The following is a 25,306-nucleotide window of genomic DNA, read 5'->3' as shown; positions in this document are numbered from 1 at the left end:
TTATCTATGTTTCAGTTTTCATCGAGCTGAAAATAGGTGTAGATTGTGAACTGTCATCTGTCAATTTGAATTTAAAATATTGTAACCTCGAAACGAAAATATAAGATAAAACCAAAGAGATTAATCTCTTTGGATAAAACCTATTTAGTTATTTGCAATATTATAAACAAAAAACTGGTGAGTGGAAAGATTATTAATTCATTAGAGAGTTACGAAATACTATTATTACATTTATTAGGAACTATCAAAATAATGTAATCGACAATCGTTTCAACAAAATTTATTGTAGGCACCTTTCTACCTACTTATCTACATAATAATATTATAATTGAAGATTAATTATTTTATAATGTCAAGTATCAAAGGGCATGGGTGTGCATTGGTGAGTTAAGCCAATGATTCTCAAGCTTTGTTAATTAAAGTTTTTTTATTGTCTTGGAGAATACATACCTACTGTTGGTCACTAAAACTGAAAATATTCAGGATGCCTTGATATTTTTTCAGATTTAAGAGGCCGTACAATGAAAAAACTTTGAGAAACAGTTATGCAACCTAACGTGCGCTACAGGGACGAAATTAGCTTATTTTATTCTTAAAAGTTACCTATTAATATTAGTCACATTCAGTACAAAGTACTGGCACCGTGTATAAACAGCTGATGGTCCAATTTGGCAGTTTGAGGTTATGAGTAGGGAGCGGATTTATATGCAACAAAAACATGATTATATTATGCATGCACATAATTCGATACCTTAGTTCAATAGGGGAACAACTCAAAATTTAAAGGTTTAGATTTAAGAATGCCATTCGATGTAGAAAGGTCTTCTCTTTATAATTCAGCAAAAAAAAATTGTCAAAAATTTCTTCAATGTGTCATAAAATCGAATAGCCATTTCTGAGATTACTCAGTAATTCCGTTATATAATCAAATTTATTGGTTAATTCCTTATTAAACTGTACGATTTCATTGTGCATTGGTGAATTCCACTAAAATAAATATAAAAAACATACACTTTCATCGAAATCAAGGCTTTAAAATTAAAATGAGAATTTCTGCAAAAAATTCAAACGCCATTATCTTGGAACAAGGTTTTTTGAGTTGTTCCCCTATTGAACTATGGTATTGTATGCACTTAAAATCATTAAAATATGCACTAAAACCGAAGAAATATGCAGTTAAAAATTTACATTTTTTATGGAAAAAAATTGTAAATTCCCACTTCACCCAAAAAATCGAATAACAAATTAATAATCTTAATAAATATAATACATTAACAAAAAAAACAAATAAGTAGTCGATATAAAGTTAATAAAAAGTAAATAAAGTTATCAATTACAATTTTCAAAATAGTTTGTTTACAAATAATTGAATAAGAAATGCAATGTAAACTAGGCACAACTTTAAAAAACAAAAACGACACACTTAACTATTCCTAAATACTATTTACTATTTTCTTGTTGTCAGAACAAAAAAAGTTACAATATTGTGATCTGCCATTATTTTTTTCCGGATATCTGTCGGTATTTTGTTTATATGCGGAAAACGACCTCTCAGCGTCGACAGAGGTGATTGCGCAAAATTTAAATAAAGGAAAGTAAAATCGCAGGGCCGAATTTTTGGGCCCCTAAAAATTGGAATCGGGCTCAACTTGACGAGGGGGCCCGAAATGCTCCGATCTCGCTGAGCTTCTGTAAACATACGCTAGGGGCCTTGATGGGTCCAGTAAAAATAGTCCGAGTTGACTTCACTTTTTCTGATAAATCCACAACTCGGGGATGCCATAAAAAAATGCAAGTGCATCTGAACCAGTGTAACTTGAGTCTACGCTCTCTCGTGCTAAGATTTGGCCAATTTTAAATTATTGATCTTTCTGCACAGGAATGCGTTATACATTTTCAAAATTAAGTTGTAATATGATGTGGAAGAAAAAATAATAGACTTGAAAAACGATCCTGTGCACAAAACCTCATTGTCTGGGCTAGAGCTATCAGCATTTTGGATTCCAGCTTGAAGTCAATATCCTCGATTAGCAAATACAGCTATTATCTCAGTTGCAGTGTGCACCGTCGTGTCTTGCGAAATGATCGATATACTAATCAAGTTTCTATTGCCTTTTGCACTTCTAACAAAATTTAAATTTTATTTGGGTAAGCGTTCTACATCTAGGAAGCAATAAAGCTGTTGGTTTTAAAGTGTAATTGTACACAATACATATGGAACCTTTCGCGGCACACAGTTTAGCAGAAAGTGATATTTACGAACATCCGTATGACAATGTCTTCACAAAGTTTCAACTAAGAGTGATTGATTGTGGATACAAAAACGTTTATCTCATTCATTCATAAAATGAGTTTTAAACAGAGTGTTCGTATACAATTACATTCTTTTTCAGATACAAGCTTGCTTCAGAATAGCCACGAATCGATCAATGGTCATTAAATTTACCAAAATGAACGAATTCAATGCTTTCAGATGTTATCGTCATAATCCATTAGGTACCTATCTAATTGATGGTAAAATACAGAATAAAGTGCAAACACTCAATCAAGCGATACAATACAGCAAGAAATCATTTATAATCTGGGGCAAAACAACAATAGAAATAGAATAATAATTTTGACCTTTTATTAGAAAACTCCGCCCTCATTTGGGTAAAATGGTGATATAAAATAATATATTATGAAACAATTTTGATTACGATCCTTTTTGAGCTCCAAACAAAATAATATTGGAATTGTTGGTAGGAAGGTAGGGATTATTAAACATAGTTTTATGAATAACGCTTTTCTGTAACGCAACAGACTCAATTGAGTCGTCACAAGATTTAAAGGGGGACTCGAAAAGACAATAAATTGAACATACATGATTTTGAAAACACTTCTGAGAAAATATTATATTATAACAACCAATAGAAAAAAATCTTTTTTGAAAAAAAATACGACTCAGCAGGAGAAAACCTGCATTTATCGGGTTTCACGCCCATGCACATAGGCTACTATGCTGTAGGCGTCATACTTAATTGCGATAAATTTTAACTAATGGCTCTTAATACTCTCTGAAGCGCTTTCCAAATTGAGTTACTATTGGCGATCGACTTTTGTATTTTAAAATCAAAGTAGGTACACATGTGGTGTACATTCTTAAATCTTGTGAATTATTCGTTGAATAAAAATAATAGTTAATTAAAAACAATAAATTATTAAAGTATACAAAAATCTTAATGTGAAAAATTTTTTGTTAATAATAAAACTTTTACTTTTTTTATAATTTAGAAATATTTTGTAAAAAGTGTTTCTATAGATCTGATGAAATTAAAAATAGGTACTTACCTAATAGTTAAAGATATGAAGAGAGGGGAATGGGACAACTGGACGCCAGGACAATTGGACGTATACAGAACGTAGACGAGGAATTTTAATCAGTTTCTATCTACTACTTAGTAGTTTTAATTCATTTTACTCTTAACATAATGTTTTTTTATTGCGGATTGAGAATTACCATGCCTAAGGCTTTATATAACAATAAAAAAACTCTTTTTTCGTTGGAACTTAAACATACGCACGATTAAATCATTATTTACGTGTGCGTATTTAAATTCTCACCAATTATTGAATCATAATATAATAATTTAAATATAATTACCTAAGGTCTATTTATTTTCGAATTGCGTGGCGTCCAGTTGTCCCGGCGCCAAATCGTCCTAGACCCGAAGAGAGTACGTAACCTTTTATTTTGAATAAGGAAAACCTGCAAGTAGCTTTTTAAATAATATGAATTTAGATTTCACTTTTAGGTTTTAATTAGTTCGTTACATATACTTATATCGCATTTTATTTACAAACATTAGTTCCGATAAGAACATAACTAAAATAAATATCTTACATAGTTACCATACTTATATAATATAATCGTTAGATACATATTATTTTTGTTGTTGGTCACCTCGATATGAAATTTAATTTATTGTGTAGATTAAACTTGTGTAGTGCGGTCTGGTCAGACGAGATTTGTTGTGAGTTTTCATTGCTACTAATAACTTACTAAGTAATTCTATAAATTTATACAGCTCTATGTGGAAGTAATTTTCTAAGATCCATCATGCCAGAAGCCAAACCATACAAGAATCCAAATGTCCTACGTACACTCTATGTCTCGTTAGTGCATAGTATACTTGAATATGTCCTCATCATGAGTCCTTATGAAGTTTCTTACAAGCTTATTTTAAAGCGCGTCTAGAATAAATTTCTTCGATGTCGTTATTTAAGACAACTATTCGTCAAACGATTACTTTCCGGCTGCCTTTCTACAAGGCATGCTCACTTTTCACTCTCTTGAATCTCGTACTTCACTTCTGGTCGTGAAACATTTTTGCCTGCTTTCACGAGGGCTGTTTTCTAATCATGGCGTCCTAAAGAATTAAAATTTATATGTATCTATAGTCTATGTATGCACCTGCCAGTTACCTACGTGGTAGCAGCCATGACCTATTCTGGGTCAGAACTGTTTCCTCGAGTCAAGCCTATCAGGCACCATTAGCGAGGGGTGCAAGACTAGTAAATGCGCTCCCTAAATACGTAGGCATTTTCAATGATGTACCTACTTTGCATTTTGTTTTTGAAACTCTATTTTATTGTATGAAATTGTTTATGTTTTTATTATTATTATTTTCTTCTCTCTTGTGAGAGTAATATTTGTTATGATGTAAATCATGATAACTGTATAATGTGAACGTCCTGAATATTGATTTGTTATGTCCACATAGTCCAATCAATGAATATATTGTAGAGTGCTTGGAATATACCACAATTTTTGACTTCATGACTTTGTTATGGTACGTTTACATCTGACACTTATACCATTATACTTATTTTATGTGTCGGACATAAAATTTCATTTACTGTTTACACCTGCATGGATCTGACATAAAATTCTGGTATACTTCTCGTTGAAATAAAGTCTCGACACTTTATTCAATGGCAACATTGGAATAAATATATGCGGTGTTTACATATGATATTGTAATTTATTCGGACACTTATTTTGTATACTTCTCAAAAACGTTATGTCAGTTGTCAATATGGGAATGTTAAAAAAGAAAGCAGCGAGTGTTATTATTTTAAGTCTTTTGGCAACAAAAAGGAGGAAAAAATGGTCTAGATGGTGCGGGAATGGATTCAGCGACGAGAAGAACTAGGTGCCTTCCGTTTAATGTCAGAGTTTAAAATCGAAGATCCAACTCAATTTGTGAACTTTAGTTTGCAAGATTGGACCTTTTGCCAAAAAACAAAACACACAATTCAGAAATGCGTAGAAGAACGATTAACAGGAACATTGCGATATCTAGCACTTGATCGTCATTGCATATTCAATATAATATTATCGTACCTAATACGAGTGCAGGTGTGGGCCAAAATGAATTAGGTAATACCATTTGAAGCGCATTTTTTCTTCACAGAGTGCATCAGAATTAATCGTATGTGCCGAGAACAAGCGATGTTTTATTTTCGAACAAAATCCATAGAACACGGCACATCCGATTTATTTCTCATTGTCTATGATTTTTGACAGATCGCTACAGTACAGTGTTGCCAACCGTACTATAATTATAGTATTTGTACTATAATTTTGGTCCGCGTACTATGTACGATATAAAATAGGTATAGTACGCCCAAAATACTATAATTTTGAAAATCGTACTATAATTTTATATAAAAGTACTATAATTCTGCATTTGCCATTTCGCAATCGAGTGGTCTTCGAAAATTTGGAAATCTGCGGCCCGCGACGAAATATTTTTCCTAAAAAAAACGAGCCGACCATGAAAATTTGGGAACCTGCGGCCCGCGGCGAAATATTTTTCCTAATAAAAACGAGCCGACTATGAAAAATTGGGAAAATTTTCATTTTCAACAGATGACAACGCGTACTATATTTTATCTCCAAATACTATAATTTTGGAGGCTCTGTACTATAATTCCACTTTGAAAATATGGCAACACTGCTACAGTACATTTATTAACGTAAACGTTGGGCATACATTCATGGTGTACCTATGATTATTGATTGTCCGTTGTTTTAGAAATATACATATGCAATTCACTAGGTACCTGTCAAACTACGAATATTGTGTCAGGTACTTGACATAAAAGTAGACGGTGGTCCAACTTCGGTGATATATCGCTCCAAGTTCGAACTTGTCGAATACGCGGTGTTTACATTTGCGTATATAAGTAGATTGAATAAGTGGTAGGTGAGAGTCGACACACGCAAAATAAGTGGCAGATACAAATATACTTACTGTTTACACTTAAGTGAATATGGTGTCATACATAAATATGACGATATTAGTGTCAAATGTAAACGTACCATTAGGAGTAGTTGGTAGGTAAACATACTAAAAGTCCCCGCCCCAGGGAGTGAGCTAAAGGCGGGAGGGGGGTTGAATGGTCCCATTTTTTGGTTTTTCGCTTATATCTCGGAAACGGTACATTTAGAAAAAAATGTTTCACATAAAAATGAAAGCTAATTAAATTGTCTATGAAATTGTCTCTATACATATTTGTCGAATTCCCAACGGTTTCCGAGATATACGTTATTGAAAATCGATAATTTTCAACGATATTTGGCAACCAATTTGCCCATTTGCTCGATTTCTACAAAAAATGTGGCATATTCCATGCACTCTACACCCATCTTTTGAGCACTCGACTGGACTAACAATGTTTTGTTTTCTTATGTCACGGTTTATGCATTTATGCTCATTTAATGTTGGTGTATTACACACACTATTGCACGTGCATAATGCGTGCATCGTTTTCGTAGGACACTCACACATTCAAAAACCCTGCTTCAACGTGCGGCGTATTGAATATAGCCAATCGGTATTATATTTATTATCTGTTCTGTGCTAGGTACTTATCTAAAGTAGGTTTTTATATTTTATTTGAATGAACAAACTCACTGATAATAAGAGCATTTCCACGAAACCTATACTCAAATAGTGGTGGTTTTAGATACGTAGATGTGTGTTGCTCTGACAGGTTTAGAGACATATTTGAGACAAATTTGCCTGTGCGATAAACCGTCATTAATATTTAATATTAAACAATATTAGTTATTATATTGTCAGGATTTTTGATGCTTCGGTTATTTTTCAAACTAAGAAGTTGATACTTTCCCAAGGTGCAGAACCAATCTGCCACTGGTAATGCCAATTGAGAGAGCAATAACTATGTTCAACCAAATTGGTTCGGGTGTTGATATATTCCACTGTCGTGAGAGTGAGTTTGGGTGGACGCTATTTTATAAATTCTTAAAAAAAATAGGGTCTCCTTAGCAAACTCGGTGTACTTCTTTGAACTTCTGTAGATATTATTGTATTTTCACTGCTTTTGTATGTTTATATTATGTTCTCTTTTTATGTTTTAATTTTTATCCCTTTTATTACTTTTTTCTTCTTCTCTATAATAATGTTTCATGTCATGTTGTGAACGTCCTACACTTATAATTTGTAATGTACACAATATGTTGAAAAAAATTAATTGAATTGAATTGAATTAATGAAGTGACCGCATCATCAGCTTCTATGTAATATTTGTATTTGTTCCTTCATTCGTCACCCTATATAATGTGCCGCCGCTATGCAACATATGACCTGCCTACTCCCACGGGACGTCACTGTCTTTATGAATTTAACTGCTTATAAAGCACTACCTTGACTTGTTTTTTCCATTGTTTCAGATTTTTGCCACACTTATGTGAATCTATGCCGAAATGGGTCGTCTTTTAATGTTCTCAGTTCTCGTTTCGTCAGTGGTAGGAACGTTAATAAAGGCAACGCATTACACCACAGCAACAATGGAGAGACCGGCACTAACTTTGTTCGATTTCACAAAGATGAAGAACGTCGACGACTGGGTGGAGCAATCGGACACAGTCAGAACACCAGGAATGTCCAAGGCGATTCTGACATTACAGAAGACTCAGATATACCAGCGAGCCGTGTTTTTTGCGCTCCTAAATCCTCAACCAAACGGTGCAGGATTTGCAGGAGTCAGAAAGTTGGATCACTTCAGCAATCTTCAAGACTACAGTGAACTTCATATCAAATGTAGAGGACAAGGAACGTGCACCTCGTTTAAAGTTGTTCTCCGTCATAAGGATCTTAATGACGAACCTAATTATACTTACGAACAGACGTTTATGGCTCCCAAAGACGATTTTGATGTTATCAAACTAAAACTGGAGGACTTTAAGCCTTATTATCGAGGGGCGTTGGTAAATACAACTGAGACTTTAGATAAATCGAAGATCACTGGATTCGGTATTCAGTTTTATGGAGGAGTGTATTTGCCAATCAAGCAAAGTGGGCCAGCGACACTTGAAGTTGACTGGATTAGAGCTGTAGCATAAAAAAACGGTACCTGCAATATTCTAATATTAAAATATATTACTAAATTTACCCATGCTTGTTTTACTTACCTATTTATTACCTACTGTCTATCGTGGGTGCATAACTTAATATGCAAATACTATTGGTAACATGATCAGTGGCGCTAATTAATCTAATATAATTTTACAAAGAATATGTCTAAAATGCGTATATGCCTTCAGATGGACAAAACAGATAGAAATAGTGTCACTGCCATTCGCATTACGCACTGGAAAAACAGTTTTAAAATTTTGAAAAAATAGATATTTTTCTTGGCATTGGTCAAAACGTGACGATGGTATTAGATATATACCAACTGTTTTAATTAACTATTTCTTTTATTCAACGAATAATTCACAAGATTTAAGAATGTACCATTCTAATTATTGAACATACATTATTTTTGAACACTTCTGATAAAATATATTATAACCAATAGAAAAAATCTTTTTGAAAAAAGTAAGACACCCGGCAGGATCGAACCTGAATCTCCTGGGTTTACGTCCCAATCCGCGCATTATCCACTATGCTACGAGGTGACATACTAATGATGACAAACTTTAACCATTGGCCTTTTTAATACCTGTTCATCAGCGTTCTTCTAAATCAAGCTACTATTGGGAATCTGTTTTTAATTATTAAATCAAAGTAGGTACCTACTACTTCAATTACTAACCGACGTCACAGATTTCTCCAATATTTTATAATGTAACTTACCCGTACTTGCTAATAATTTTTAATTAACTATTTCTTTTATTCAACTATTAATTCACATAATTTAAGAATGTACCATTCCAATTATTGAACATACTCTTGGGGAGTTTTATGTAATCATTTTATTTTTCACGAGAAATGTTCCTAATAAAAAAGAATTTAGATGGGCTTTCTATACATGTAGATGATAAAGAGGTAAACTAGGTTAAGTCCAAATTTGGTGAAATGAGTTACCATGTTAAAATTTTATTAACTCATAATTTATTTAATAACACAGAAACAATGTATTCAGAGAGCTTAATTTAAAAAATCTGTTTTCGGCATTAAAAAAATATTTTGAAACCAGAAAGAACGCAAAAAATTATATTATAAAAAGAAATGTAGATACTTACCTAGTCATAGTATTTAAAAAAGCGCGACAAATCACTATTTTGTCTCTCATGTAAAGTTGTCAATATGGATTTATTGTAGTTTAACTCTCGCATACAGATTTATTAAAATATACATAGTACACATGGCCAGCACAAAGGAAGGGCTGGCAGGGCTCTAGCCTGGGGGGCCGGGCTCAGGAAGGGCCCGGCGTGGCGAGTCGACCAGATAAGTGATATAAACACACATCACAAATTCTCTCTAATAGTAAAAAAAATCGATACTTTACAACTCCATAATTCAAATGGATGTATTAAGATATAAAAAAACACTAAATATACACATCAATTTTATCGCGTACCTACACCATTTGGTACACCTACTCAAGAGCGTCACACTGCCTTTATCTTTAGCGATAAGTAGGGAGGCCTGCCAAAGATCCTAGCCTGGGGGCCCGCTTTAGGACGTGGGGGCCATGCTGGTACATACCTACTACGAGTATTACCTAAATATTAATTCATATGAATTCATACTTTCAATACCAAAAAATAAAACCTTGCACAGGGCACATGAAAAGTTGGTTACAACACTGGGTAGGTACCTACTATGTTATCGATAATCTAGATTTCTTCTTTAAGTAAAGATAGTCATGGTTTCTTAACATCTTGTGCATATAAATCTTTATAAGTATGCACAGTTGTGAAAATGTTTCAATTCATTGGCTCATCGACATAGAGAGGGGAGCGCTTTTTATTGAATTAGAAACTGCGATTTTCAGACGAGATTTTACTGCCCATTCATTATACGAGGACGATAGGTACGATAAGAATACTGTAGCTGTATAGCATAATAAAATAAAAGAGAATAAAAAACTTTATTGAAAAAACTGTTCTTTTCATTCAAGTTTTTTTCGTATGGCAAACTCTTTATTTACATTACCTCTTTGTGTGACTAACTTCACAGTCAGATAAAGTTTTGCAATCGGATCAGGTTTTGTTGAGAGGCAATATGCTGTCGCTCAATAGCTAAATAGTCAAAGACACAGTACCGATATAGAAACTTCAAAAGGCTGTGATGTCTGCAAATAGGTATAGGTACATAAAAAGGTATGCATAAAAAAGAATTTTATTGTCAAATTTTTAAAGCATGTCACTTGCCGAAACGAATGCTGTATCTTTAGTTCATGATGAGAGCGTCTATAAATAATAAAATACTATAGATGTTTTCAAATAATATAGTATCCTATGTTTTACGTCCTTAAATGTTATGTCAAACAATCCGTAGAGAGAAAGTGATAATGATATTCGTATTTGCGAGGTGCCAAGCTATGTTGCGGGCATTATAATAAAGTTTGAATACATGCAGATTTAGCATACTATGGTTATGAAACTTCCTCCATCCTGGACAATCCAGCGCCGAAACTTTTCAGTTGCTTTGACCGAGCATTCTTAAATCTCCTGTGGCGCAGTCCAGGCATCTCAATTTCGGCTATCCTTGTCTACTCTTGCTCATTCTATGAACGGGGCCGACCCAGCGCAGTCTGAATTTTCATTTGCCACGTGATTTTTTCGCTCCCATAAAGTGTGTACAGCTCCTCATACCTTGACCTCCAAATGCCACTTTCTTGAATGGCCCCAAAGATTCTTCTCAAAACTCACAAAGCTATCTATATTTCTCTCATCCTGTTTGGTGAGTGCCCAGTATTTTGATCCATATGTTAATACCGGGTGCATGAGAGTTTTATATAAGGTTGTTTTGGTTTTCCTTGAGAGTGCTTTGCTCTTTAGAAGGTTTTGGAGACCAAAATAACACCTGTTAGTTGGCGAGGGTGATACGGCGTTTTTTAAAGGGGCTATAGTCCCCGCATATTGGTAGGGGTCACAGTTTCTAAATTAAGTAAATGTTTACAGGGATCTAATCTACTCTAATAAAAATAAACTATTTTTGACAATCAAAAATATCCACCAAAAGAAATTTAATGTTCCCTGTGTACCCACAAGGCTGCTATCGGCAGCTATAGAGGGTTGTTTATTATGTTTATGTAATAAGGTATTATAATTATTGTTACAATAAGTTAGCCGTCTAAACTGTCAAAACTATCTATCTCGCTCTAAACGTTAACACAGCCATGAGAGGTGCTGTTAAAACCAGAGCGTTGGAACGGACCCTTTTTTGAGTTGCTCCGCTCCAGTTCCGCTCCGGGACCTAATACTTGCTCCGAGTAAAAAGTTTTATATGTATACAAATGGAAAAAAAAATCATAAGTACATAGTTTTTTAAAAAATCGTCATTTTCATTATTAATTCTATTAAACAAAACCGACAGCAAATCGTCTCTCATTATTTGCCTCTTCTATCAAAAAGTGAGGTTATTTATCACTCAGCAGTGTTGCCATATTTCAAAGAATTCCAGTGTTGCAAAGTGTCAAAATATATTATTTTCATTGGATTTTAGGACGAGAATTTATTAATAAAAAAACATCCGGAGCAGTGGAGCACTGCAAATTTTCGGTGGTCCGGCTCCGCTCCTGCTCCGGGTAAAATACCATTGCTCCAGTGCTCCGTGCTCCTTCCGCTCTCCGCTCCGGTTAAAATAGAGCAGTTTTTGACACTTCAGACGGTCAAAGAGATTTAATATTGCGTATTCAACGAAACTCTACTTCTGCGGTCCTACCAAAAGCTGCGCCCGGGGTGGCTGCCCGGCCGCACACTCTTGTTACGCCACTGTGTATAGGTACATATTTACATTGATATCGATTTAACCATATATCCGAGTGGCCTTTGAATAATTAGATTAATGTCAACCTTTCACATAAAAAGATCCGCGGCCCCAATAGTTTAGCGTTCCGGAAATGTAGGTTGAAGGTTCAACTGTATCAATTCCCGTCGAGGTAAACCGATGTAGATAACAAGGAAATTTGTAAGCGAGGGCAGTGAAACACAAATAATACCTATATGCCAATCTATATACTAAGCCACCCCAATAAACCTATTATGATCCTGGCGCGTCACTTCGTAGATAATGGAAACTCGTGGCCAGACTAAGTTCTACGCTTACGATGACACGCGTAGCAGATCCGTAGCACATCGTAGCATAATCGTAGCACAAAACGAAATACATTTAAAATGACTTGCGAAATTAGCAGAAATTTAAGGGTACTGTTCGGTTAAAGTGGATACAGCGGAAAACGCATTTTGAAAATAGCCGATAAACTGGATTATTTGTTAGTTTGGGTTAGTTTAGGTTAGGTTAGGTTGGGTTAGGTTAGGTTAGGTTTGGTTAGGTTAACCTAACAAATAATCCACTTTATCGGCTATTTTCAAAATGCGTTTTCCGCTGTATCCGCTTTAACAGAACAGTACCAATTTAAGCTATTAGTATTAAGCAATATAATTTCTCCTATTAGTAGATATTTTGTCATTCTAAGTGAGAAAATGTGTCACGTTCCTATCGAAATAACTATGATTATAGGGAAATTATCATTTCGGCCACGTGATGCCTGTAATTATTATTGAAAAGGTATTTTCTAGAAGGTGCGCCTTAACCAAGATATCATTTGGCATCATATCCGGCGCGCGTAAATTAATGTGTACCTAACTATAAGTGCACAAAAATTACATCGCAGTAAAAATAATCAAATTTCACAAAACGGTAAAAACCGTAGATTTCGTACATTTATTTTCACACATGCTGTCCAATATTTCTGGTAAATACGTTAGGATAAAATATTTACAATCTCAGGGCACGCAACAGTATGATATTGGGTTTGACATTGTGTATGTATTTTTTACAGTACGTGTATAATCGTATGTATGTGTTGTATGCGTGAATTGTTCGAAACTCGTCTTAGCCTATTTTTCATTTTATTCTTCTTCTTCTTCGACCATGTCCGATCCTAATAGGATCATATGGGCCTCCACAGAATAGAGGTTTGTATTAACAGGTTTTGTTTTTTACGAGAAATGGATGTCAGCCACTTGTTCAACCTATTAGGTCCATGCCCTGACTCACACACAAATTGGAAAATAATATGTGTACTTGCCAGACCCAGGATTCGAACCTGAGACCCACGGCGTGATAGTCCAACGCTTAAGCCGCGCGGCAACCGTGGGCATTTCGTTTCATTGTATTAGTGGCATGGAAACGTCTGGTTGGGCAAGCCGACAACCAATTATTTATATAAATACTTGAATAGGCAATTGTTTTTTTTGGATGTATAAGACTCTAGTGTACAGAATATAAAATTGTGGTTTTGTGTAATTTTCACATCTTTATCCAAATAATCGTGTTAGCGAGCTGGCCGGCCATGCTGCTTTTTTTGAAAATCAAAATATGCACCCACGCTCTAATTGAAATCACGCCTGTTATTGATAAAAACGATATCAGAGGAGGATAAGAGAGTTTTTGCTACCGACAGAATGACAATAAATTATTTAAAAAAATATATATTATCTTCCTCTTAGTGAGTCAAAGCTAAAAGCAAATCCATTAGTGCTATACAATTGATTCTATTGTATTGTATTTTTGGGGTAGTTCCTCGAATCATTATTCATTGCCATTATATTCTAATAGTGGTTTATAGTCATATTAACTTGATATTTAAGTCAGTCGTCTGTAAACACTGAAAAGCATTGTGCCTTTAGTGTAAAGATATTGTTTGTCCATAAAACCTTTGTCACAAATAAATATAAAAAAAAAATTATAATTATATATCGGGCAAAAGTCTAAGCTATATCGTATATTATTATAATTGTTATATTATCCAAAAAATCATGCAAGAAAAACTGTGATTATAATATTATGATGCACGTCGCGCACTATCACATGAAGTCACAGTAAGCTGCCGCCACGGGAATAAACTGTGTTACGTCGTTTTTCTAATAACAAAAAAAATATACTTTTAACAAGATATTGTGTTAAAGAAAGTTTTGTGAATATATCTGTATTATTCACACAATATAACATTTCGACTGCTTAATCTACAAACCAGCAAACAGCACTTTTGACTAAAAATGAGATTTGATAGTATTTTGTTATAAACTAAAGCTCTTCTATGCTCACACAAAATTTAAAACGCTTAAGGGGGGACATGCTCAGCGTAGGTCAAAATGGAGCTTTTGTTCTATTTTCAAAGCATGATCCTGGACCGTTTAAAAAAAATCGGTTAGGTACATGTTCAAACACGCGCGTTAACATCATTTTACTCCCTACTTCAATTATAGTTTGTCAATTTATCAATATATCATATCAAGCAATCATTATTCGTAGGATGTTTATCACACTTGAATGGTCAAAGACATAGCTTATAATTAGTATCTTTAGAATTATCTTCAAATGTGTTAATCTTGCCCATTTTTTGAATAATATAATGCCTAATTCTTGTCAAATTTGGGATCACAGAGATTATCAATATATTTTTTTATCGTAAATATTTCACTATAATAATGTCAATATAAATTATACTGATGGTTTCATAAATGCGTTTAAAAATTAATAAATGTAAAAAATCTTAACACCACTGCACATTTATCTACTGAAATATGACTATATTCTAAAACATTAGAGCAAGAGGTTTAAAAGAATACTATTTTATGTAATAAAAATACTTTATGCAGTCATCAAATGCTTAAAATAAATATAAAGGATAACAAGGCTTCAAAATTACATAAATAGATTATCTACAACGTTTAAGGTATGTCCAGGATCATGCTTTGAAAATATAAAAAGCTCCATTTTGACCCACGCTGAGCACGTCCGCCCTTAAACCCATGAATAAATCCAAATTCCAATATCGTAAATGAAATAACTCCGCTCTTTATATATATTTTCTTTATATATAAAAGGAAAGCTAAAATAGTGTATTACCAAAGCGCAGTTTATTTGTAAAATAGTGTATTTTTGGAATTGTTAAATTCCGCTTGATAGTTAAATTAATATGTTTTTTTCTCCTTCCTGATCAATTTGCCCAAATGGAGTTAGCCGGTTTGCGGATTAAGCAGTCGATTTGTTTATTACTGTATCAAATCAAATCTCAATATATCTCAGACGTAATAAATAGTATAATCATCTATATATTAATAATATCTTCGCATTAATTAATTACTTCTAAAAAATATATCAAAAAGGTTGAAAAATAAATAAATAAAGGGAATCATTCTTAAAGCACAATATGCTTATAAGTAATATGGTACTTAATATGTATATAAAAACATAAAGTAACAAAATCTGGCTAAAAAAATCTGTAGGTACATTGTTTATTGAAGTTGTTTTTCGTTAGCTATCAATTATTGTCTATGCAATAAATTTTACGTGAACCGGTAAAACGAAATAATATGGTATAAAAGAAATTCACGTATAATCATAAATTTCGCAATAGATTTGAATAATAGATATATTTTAAATAGGTATACAATTATTAGTGATCTGTATCACTGTTAGATATGTATTAAAGATATAAAGGGCAATTTATTAGCGAATAAGAAAGGGAAATTAGATAGGTACCTATCTAAGAAATATCTTCAGGAAAAACAAATAAAACTATTTCAATAATAATTCAATACAAAATATGACTGCGAAAATACTTTATTAAGTGGTTAACTTCAAATAACATATTTAGATTCTCACGTCTATCAATAGCCTCGATCGTCAGTCACGATCGCCATCGATTATAATATGTCATTTTGGATCGATTCATAGAGTCGTAGATAAAAGAAAATAATTCATATTTTAGCGTTCGACTCAGTCGACGATCAGCGACAGTTAGTCGAAGATTACCGTGCATGTAGGAAGATATCTCACGGTTAGATTGTGAGTAAGGCCGCATGCGACGTGTCATGCCAATGGTTTTGTTCAAGGCCTGAACAAAAACGAACCATAAGTGCTAGTGAGTAAGCATTCGGAACGTTTATATCTTCCCACTATGCGTTAGAGTAAGATAGATTTTCTACGGGTGAATTAAATATTTTTTGTAACCGTAGCCGGTAAATATGGATTTGACTGATTACATTCATTTAAAAACTGCGGCACGTGTCGCTGAAATAATTTTTTTTGTGTTAAATATAAAGTTAGGGGTAATTATTTTTAGAAATCTTATTTAGGCATGGTCCCAATATTTAAGCTCGATTTGATACAAATAAAACGGATTTCAAGTTATACACATTTATATTTTTTATAAAAATCGATGTTTATTAAAATAGATATAAAAAAATATTAAAACTACGAATTAGTTAAAAATCTAAGCGGTAAAAAATTGAAAACTTAATAAACTAAATTTTAATAATAAATCTAACCATAAGAATAATGTAATAATATCTTAACATGTGTACCAAATATGTGACAAATTCAATTTTTTTATAATTCTAAGTTTATTCAAATTTAAAAAAAAAGTTTAAAAAAAATCTTTTTAATGTTTTCAGATACATATGTTTATTAATTAATACAGTTGAAATTGTAAATTATCAAAAAGAATTCTCAAATTGCAAGCTTCGTATTTTTTCGCTAGGTTCTCTGTTTGCATATAGGATCCGCTGCTGGCACATACGTATGTCACCATTCATTTATCCTATATTCAAACCTTAAAATCACTCAGAAGATTATTTTCTACTTGTGATATTTTAATTTACATGTAAAAATTATATAAGCTTCTGTCTACTAACATATATCTGTTCATTAAAGTCGATGATTGCCCTCGACGATCGGCGTGAATCGTCAAATCTGGTTAGTTCTGCGAGTCTGGTGGTGTAACTTTACCTTAGTAAAACTAAGGAAGACAATTAATTATAAGAAAGGAATATTAATAACAGTTCTTCCCTTACAGATACCTGAATCTAAATAACAATAAATAAATATCGAGAAGAAAAGGAAAACTGATACAATGTGGAAATTAAGAGTGATTGTTTTATCAGTAATGATTTGTAAAGCTATAGCTGAAAATAAATCGAGTGGATTTGATAACGGATTGTTTGGAAACTGTGAGTGCTCCAGTTAAATAATTGTATCTATTTACTTTTTGAATACCTCAAATGTTTGAGAACGGAAAACAAAAGGAAGGGAAAAATTATTATTAATTTGAAATAATTGGGGGATGGATTCTATTAACCTCAAGTGGTGCTTTCAATCAAAGGTTTTGCGTTAAGTTTGTTTTTAATTAAATAATTTTGCGTGCGCATTGTGAAAATAAACATCGTCGTATCAATCAATCAATCAATACCGCTGCGAGAGTATTGGGTCTTCCGATTTTTACCTAAATGGCATGTTCAATATCCACTGATGCACAATTTGTTAATGTTAATAGATTTTTGTCTTCTTCCCAAGGCCTGAACAAAAATGAACCATAAGTGCGAGTGAGTAAGAATTCGGCACGCTTATATCTCCGCACTAAATGTTGCTAAGTAAGATAGTTTCTACGGCTGAATTAAATATTTTTTATAAGCGTCGCCGATAAAAATAGATTTGACTGATTACATTCATTTAGAAACTGCGAGCACGTGTTGCTGAAATTTATTGTTTTTGTGTTAAATATAAAGTTGGTGGTAATTATTTTAGTAGAACATATTGATAACTATGTTGTGTTTAAATTTGGTAGCCGTACTGAGAAGCAACATGACGGTATAGCGTTTCATAGTTAAGTTGATAATAATAAAATCGAGGGTCTACCGAGCGTTATACGCAAGAAACACGGCTTCATTTTGCCAAAAAATAGGCGCTCTCTATGTATTGTTACTCTGAGGTTCTTTTTCTTTTTTCCTCGACGTTTCGAGTTCGCTGTAGAGGCCGTCATGCAAGAGGCAATGGGCCCGAAACGTCGAGGAAAGATAGAGAAAGAACACGCGATGATAACCTAAAATTCTATTATATAATATTATAACGAACAACTGTGAAAGTCTCAATTATTGTACATATCTGTATGTCTATTCTGTCATATTAAATCATAAATAGGAATAAAGATTAATGCGGTACACTCGTTTATTCGTTGTCTTAGCAACAGGGGAATAGCAAGATGTTTTAATGCCCGGAACACTAACAACGACCTTTACGTTAATATCCGACCATGTCCGATCCTAATAGGATCATATGGGCCTCCACAGAGTAGAGGTTTGTATTAATAGATTTTGTTTTTTTACGAGAAATGGATGTCAGCCACTTGCTCAACCTATTAGGTCCATACCCTGACTCACACACAAATTGAAAAACAATATGTGTACTTGCCAGACCCAGGATTTGAACATGGGACCCACGGCGTGATAGTCCAACGCTTAAACCGCACGGCCACCGTGGGTACGTTAATATACATCTTATATTTATGCATTCTGGTACATATCCTACCTATAAATATGAAGTTCACATGTGTTCGGTTACCATTAACAGATTCAAATAGTACGAGATACATAACTAAGAAAATAAGTATTTTAAAAATATACGGTCCCCTAAAACTTTAATTAGCCGTCTAAACTGTCTATCTCGCTCTAAAAGTTAATACAGCCAAACTACCCTCGATAGTCGCCAATAGCAGCCTTGTGTATAGAATAGATGCGCTGGTATAGGTATCGCATCGACGCAGCGTCGGTCAAAAACTTCATCATCATCATCATTAATGACACTATAAACCTTGGTGGGTGTTGGCCTCCTTCAAAAACTTCCTCCATCCTGGACGATCCAGTGCCGACACTCTCCAATTGTTTTTACCGAGCGTTTTTAAATCTCCCGTGGCACAGTCCAGCCATCTCAATTTCGGCTGTCCAGGTCTTCTCTTGCCATCGGGGGGTTCTGTAAATAGCCTGCCTCGCCGGTATGTCTTCCGGCATTCTATGCACGTGGCCGATCCGGCGCAATCTCTGCAATTTAATATGCCACGTGATCTTTTCGCCCCCATAACGTGTGTGTAGCTTCCCATTATACCTTGATCTACAAATACCACCTTCTTGAATAGCAACTCTCCTCTCAAAGATATCCATCCTTCTTCTCATCCTGTTTGCTGAGTACCCAGCATTCTGATCCATATGTAAATACCGGGCGCAGGAGAGTTTTATATAAGGTTGTTTTTGTTTTCCTTGAGAATGCTTTGTTCTTTAGAAGCTTTTGGAGACCAAAATAGCACTTGTTGGCGAGGGTGATCCGTCATTTTATTTCGTCGCTCGTGTTATTACTGTTTTTGACAAGGGACCCTAGATAAACAAATGAATCCACTATCTGTAGCAAAATATTATTATCCTTTACTATTTGGACGTGTCACTATTGTGCAAAAACACTCGATAATATGACGTGATGTTTGTTAAGTGAAGAACGTCAACAGAAAAGTTTCTAAATATTTTTTTTTATATAAATGTTTGTCACCATTTCAAAAAATCCGTTTGCATGGAACCGGTTTGTATTATAAAATTATATAAATTAATTGTGGGAAAAGTACAAAAATAGTAGGTATATAACTTAACATTGTAGTATTTGGTTTTTATAATTTTCTGTAGTAAACATGCTATAAGTGGTCTGGGAACACAATCAAATTTAATATTCAAATGTGCTACCTTTTGATTAATTCAAACTCTTTGCTGAGCAGGTAACATTGAGATACTCGACATTACCATTACGAAGCAGTCAACGGACTCTTTGAAGCTTCTTCTTTCAACTGGAAACCAGAATGACATCTACCATGTCTACAACATAAGCAAAGCAGCGTCCCTCCTGAAGGATCCATTCTTCAGAAAAGACTTTAGGACGGTTGTATTCATACATGGGTTTAACGACAAGGCGCGGGGGCCTGCGTCAGAGAAGGTCGCGGATGCTTACAGAGCCAGAGGAAGGCATAATGTTGTGATGTTGGATGCCAGCAGTGTAACTTACTACGAATATCTTAGGTACCTACTTATATTTAATTACATTGAGTTACCATTTTACTTTTTCTTTTATTGACTATTTCCATTACTAAGTGCTCGGCCGTAGTGGTTTGGCGAGCGGGCGCGGCGGCGTCTTGCGAAACTCAAACGTATAACCGTGTGTATTATGCCATAAAAACGACACTGTCTACGAACATTTCACACACGGTTAAAGGTTTAAGTCTTGCAAGACGCCGCCCGCCAAACCACTACGGCTGAGCACTAAGAAGATCATAATTATGAGGCCCCACAGAGTGGAGGTTTGTATTGACATATTTATGTTTTTTACGGAAAATGGATGTTAGCCACTTGCTCAACCTATTAGGTTCATACTCTGACTCGAAACACACATTGCAAAACAATGTGTATTTGCCAGACCCAGGATTCGAATCTGAGACTCACGAAATTAGTCTTTGTAATTCAGTTTTTTTTTGGCGTAGAACTACGTATTTGTATTCGGCAAGACAGGTCGTTAACCGGTTAGTAATGATGTCATAAAAGTATAACACTGTGTAGATAAATGAGTCCTTTGACAGAAAATATCAGGTTCAAACTGGCCAGACCATCAAGGTTGGCGAGACGGGTGAGAGAAAAACTGTCCTCGATAATTGAGTTCTTGCTGCCATTTTATGACTACGACTACGTCATAATAAAAGAAAAATGCATCGATACCGAAATATTGACACTTAATAATATATTTATAAAAACAATAATCATGAGATAATATTCAATTTATATAGGCATATGGGATAACTGTTTAACAACATTTGAGGCTTAAATAATCAATTGGCAATTAATGTTTCAAATACATTATCATCACGTTATGTGCTGCCACATGCTGTCACAGTAAACTGCCTGATCAGTCTGATGCTCCCATTCCGTAGCACATTTTTGACCTTTAAACGAACATTGTGCAAAATCTGCCGAAATCGCCATAACAACAATGAGGTCACCTCACGCGTATCGCAATACATCATGACCAGCACTAGTCAGTGAACGTTTTTTTTCTATTATCTGCAGGTCTACACATTTTCGACGACGATTAGTGGTTTTCTCTGTGGACTTTCTATTATATTATTATCTATGTCTGCTGTTTACAGTCTACAGGTTGGTTTCTGTTCAAAATATTATCTATGGATGCAATATAGCAAGTTATTTTAACGTAAGCACGCGTAGAAGCTGCTAAAATTAATTGAATTTAGTATGAATAATAGTTTACAATACTAATACATTAAAGTTGGCACTCTCCATCATTGAATTTATAGAGATAGTGATCGGTAAAATATTCTGCGGAGTGACGAAACTATAGAATAAATTTTCCGCCGTGACAGCATGTGATACCACATAACATGATGATAATGTATTGTGAAGCATAACAAACAATAAATATTGAAAATAACATTAATTTAACTTCGACCCATTTGACGGTACATATTAATAATTATTTCATTTTACATTCAAAAAATTGTTCGTGTTACTGATCGCATTGCGGAGTTGGTTGTTTTTGACACATCGATTAAAAACAAATGCCAAATTATTAACTTCAAAATGTTCCAACATTATTGGTCGATATTATGTTATGTAGGTATGTATATTTATTTGCTATTAAAAATGTTATTAAAGAAATACTAATAAATCTGGAGTAAAATTACTCTGAAAATAATACAAATATTTTATTGCATTATTGGTAATCTTCATTCAGCATTTAAATATTCCAACTAGAGAAAAAATATCCGATATTGACAAAGAGTATCTATAATATGGTATGGGAGGGACTGATATTTTTTTGCGGGTGGCAATACTTTCAAGTTCCGCTTTGTACCAATGAGGTTTGAAATTTTCCCGCGCCGTTAGTAAATATATACTATTTTGTTATTATAATATGTATCCGATTGCACATTTATTTCTGATTTACAGAGCATCCAGGATAAGCCGTTACGTTGGTGTTCGTTTTGGCCAAGTCCTTGCCCAGCTTGTGAAATCAGGTTTAGTCGTCCAAACCCTGGACATTGTTGGATTTAGTCTCGGTGCTCACGTGGCAGGTTTCACGGGAAAGTCATACACAAAAGCTACTGGTAAACTGCTACCGAGGATCATAGGATTGGACCCTTCAGGACCTTGCTTCAGAAAAGCATTGGCAAAGGATCGGTTGGACAAGACTGATGCTGAGTTTGTGCAGGTAAATAAATAATTAAATTAACCCATTCTTCGGAAATTAGGCCGGGACTCATTATCAAGACTTATCTTAAAGCCAGTTAACAAGAATGCATTTTTATCTAAAAAAAAAAATAGCTTTAAGAATTGTAACTAAGTGTTGAAGAGAGAAAAAAACTAAACATATTTGTTACAGTTGTTAATAATTAAATTAGTATTTTTTCTTGCATAATTTGATAACACCTAATATTTACTTTTAGATAACCGCAATATCTGATGAGCAATGTTAACTTTGAATTATTCCAGGTAATACACACAAATGGCGGAGAATTGGGCTTATACAATCCAATAGGCCACGTCGATTTCTATATAAATGGCGGACGGCGACAACGATCCGAATTTGGACTCACTTGCCTATTTTTCTGCAGCCACGATCGCGCTAATGACATTTGGATGGCCACCGTCGAGTTTCCTGAAGCCTTCGTTGGCTGGCAGTGCCCAGGGGTTGAGGAAATCCGTAAGAAGCAGTGTCCCTATTCGAAGAAGAAGAAGCGAGCTCTGATGGGTCCTGCTGCTAATCCTAAGGTTAATGGGGTTTTCATAGTCGATACGGCTAGCAGACATCCATTCTTTTACGAGAATGAGCCTCAACCATACGTGCGTAGGCGAATTAAATGTTAATTTAATATAAAGACCATGGTAACCTGTAGGTACCAGTAGCAAAGGGTAGAGGTAGGCTGTTAAGATTCAACATAAATAGTGCATATTAAACTTTGTCAGTCATTCGTATTTGTTTTTATTGAATTAAAACTACACTTTCCAGATGTTGCTGGTTAGTTTAAAAAAATAATTAATCCCTGCCTAACCGATACGACAAGATTATGCACACTTTTTCATTCATTCTTATTTGTTTTTGTTGAATTAAGAATACGTATTACACATGTTGTTTGTTCGTTTTTTTTGTAAATTGATTAAGTCCTGCCTAACCAAATCATAGCAGATGAAAAATTTTGTTGTATCTATAAAATATCCAAAATTATGTATGGTTAATGGCATGATTATATTTTTACTATTATTTATTTTGGCGTGGTTTTCGCAGTGTTTAAGTGATTTTTTTAAAACTAACCAACACCACTTGTGAATTAATATTTCAATGAAAACAAATACGTATGACTTACAAAGTTTTCCCGACCATGTCCGATCCTAATAGGATCATATCGTCTCTGTTCTGGCAGAACACACTAACTGGAGAATACTAGTTTTGAGTAATTTGACTTTGAAGTTGTTAAAAAGTTTGAAATAAAGGTCTATCATGTGAGTTTATTAAGTAATCGTAAAAAGGATGACTTTAAATAAAGACTGTTTATTTATTAAGAAGGTTTCCAGACGGTAAAGTTTGAAATAAGGAACATTTTGGTACTAACTCAATATGTCATTTTTCCGAATTAGTGTCTTCTGCCAGAACAGTGACGATATGGGCCTCCACAGAGTAGAGGTTTGTATTAACAGATTTTGTTTTTACAAGATACAAAGTTTATTGTGGACTATTTTCTTTCGGATTTTAACAGCCTACCTCCACCCTTCGCCATTGGTAGGTGCCATATAAAATCGCAGCGTTTCAAACCTTTTTCCATATACTTATTTATTAACATCAGCGAACATTACCAATTACAATAATATTTTGTGCAGAATCTTTTATTCTTCAAGACAATTAAGTTACGTTAGTACAAGTAACAAAAATATGTCACTATTATAATATGTAATTATACCTATGATCGCTAGAATAATGTATAAATATTGCTATGTTTCAAGGTACTTGATGGGTAGGTACCTACACAAGATGACATCATATTATCATCCTTGTTACCGACTACAAAATAAACGGAATAATAAATAAATATACTTAACTATATGATACCTAATAATTATTATAGTATAATGTACGCACCAATATTATAGGTCGGTACCTAGGTACCTAATCTCTTTATTTTCACCATCCTCCGACATGAAATGATATCAAAATAAACGCATACAACTTATAAATATACCAATAATTATAGCAGCAAACCCAAGGATAATGTCGAGGGCTTAGTGTCAAACAACACTATCTACAAAAGTGCAACTTTACAGGAGAGCCAAAAATCGTTATTTTAGATTCTTGTAACTCAACAAGGGAAATGTTTATTTAAAACCTAATGTTAATATTTTATAATTTATTGTGTATTGTACATTTATCTTGCTTATGATGATGTTAAAATTTATAGGGATAGTTTAAAAAAATATGAAAACAAGGGTAACTTATGTAGTTAGCGTTAAACTTTACTGATGATTTAATAAGAAATTAGAAAATATTGACATAACGTTGTTTGACTACCATGTAGCCGTAAATGTAAAATAACATTATCTCAAAAAAACAAAAAAACACTTTTTTGTAGATAACGTTGTCTGACTTTAAGCACTCGATGTGTAGGTGCCACTTTAAAACCGCAACGTCCCTGTGAAATTTGCTATTGACGAACATAATATCATACTGCATCCATACTGCCCGCCGACCGCCGTCGTATTGTAGTTGAACCATTGATATACTACTAAATGAGGAGTTCCCATACAAGTGTCATTTTAAAAATGTACCACAAAAGAAGATAATATTACGAATATCGTCTTATAATATTTCCTTGTAGGTATAATGCGTTAAGACCGTTAACATGGATTCCCGAATTTCACCCGTATTGCCCTGGCTGTAAAACTAAATTTGCGTTCTTGGAATAG

At 34.0% G+C, this 25,306-nt stretch overlaps 2 protein-coding genes across 3 annotated transcripts; both read left to right on the top strand.

Annotated features, from left to right (window-relative positions):
* Nucleotides 1–9: 9 nt before the first annotated feature.
* On the top strand, nucleotides 10–8,464 carry LOC147077778 (uncharacterized). 2 transcript variants are annotated; one of them, XM_085960784.1, is made up of 2 exons: nucleotides 10–177; nucleotides 7,742–8,464. In XM_085960784.1, the coding sequence occupies exon 2, from the start codon at nucleotides 7,775–7,777 to the stop codon at nucleotides 8,411–8,413; it is 639 nt and encodes a 212-aa protein (XP_085816910.1). In that variant the 5' UTR covers nucleotides 10–177; nucleotides 7,742–7,774; the 3' UTR covers nucleotides 8,414–8,464. The 2 variants fall into 2 exon arrangements, with proteins under 2 accessions (XP_085816910.1, XP_085816909.1); XM_085960783.1 differs by lacking the exon at nucleotides 10–177 and adding an exon at nucleotides 3,922–4,013.
* Nucleotides 8,465–10,487: 2,023 nt separating this feature from the next.
* On the top strand, nucleotides 10,488–24,405 carry LOC147077777 (lipase member I-like). The gene is made up of 5 exons (XM_085940138.1): nucleotides 10,488–10,621; nucleotides 17,332–17,485; nucleotides 20,068–20,365; nucleotides 22,301–22,562; nucleotides 22,844–24,405. The coding sequence occupies exons 2-5, from the start codon at nucleotides 17,389–17,391 to the stop codon at nucleotides 23,216–23,218; spliced, it is 1,032 nt and encodes a 343-aa protein (XP_085796264.1). The 5' UTR covers nucleotides 10,488–10,621; nucleotides 17,332–17,388; the 3' UTR covers nucleotides 23,219–24,405.
* The last annotated feature ends 901 nt before the right edge of the window (nucleotides 24,406–25,306 follow it).

This window comes from Rhyacophila brunnea, unplaced genomic scaffold, assembly GCF_057557595.1.
Source record: "Rhyacophila brunnea isolate RB1 unplaced genomic scaffold, BYU_Rbru_1.0 scaffold_12, whole genome shotgun sequence".
Classification (NCBI taxonomy): Eukaryota; Metazoa; Arthropoda; class Insecta; order Trichoptera; family Rhyacophilidae; genus Rhyacophila; species Rhyacophila brunnea.
Note: the sequence above shows the minus strand (reverse complement) of the source record. Positions and strands in the feature narration are given on the sequence as shown.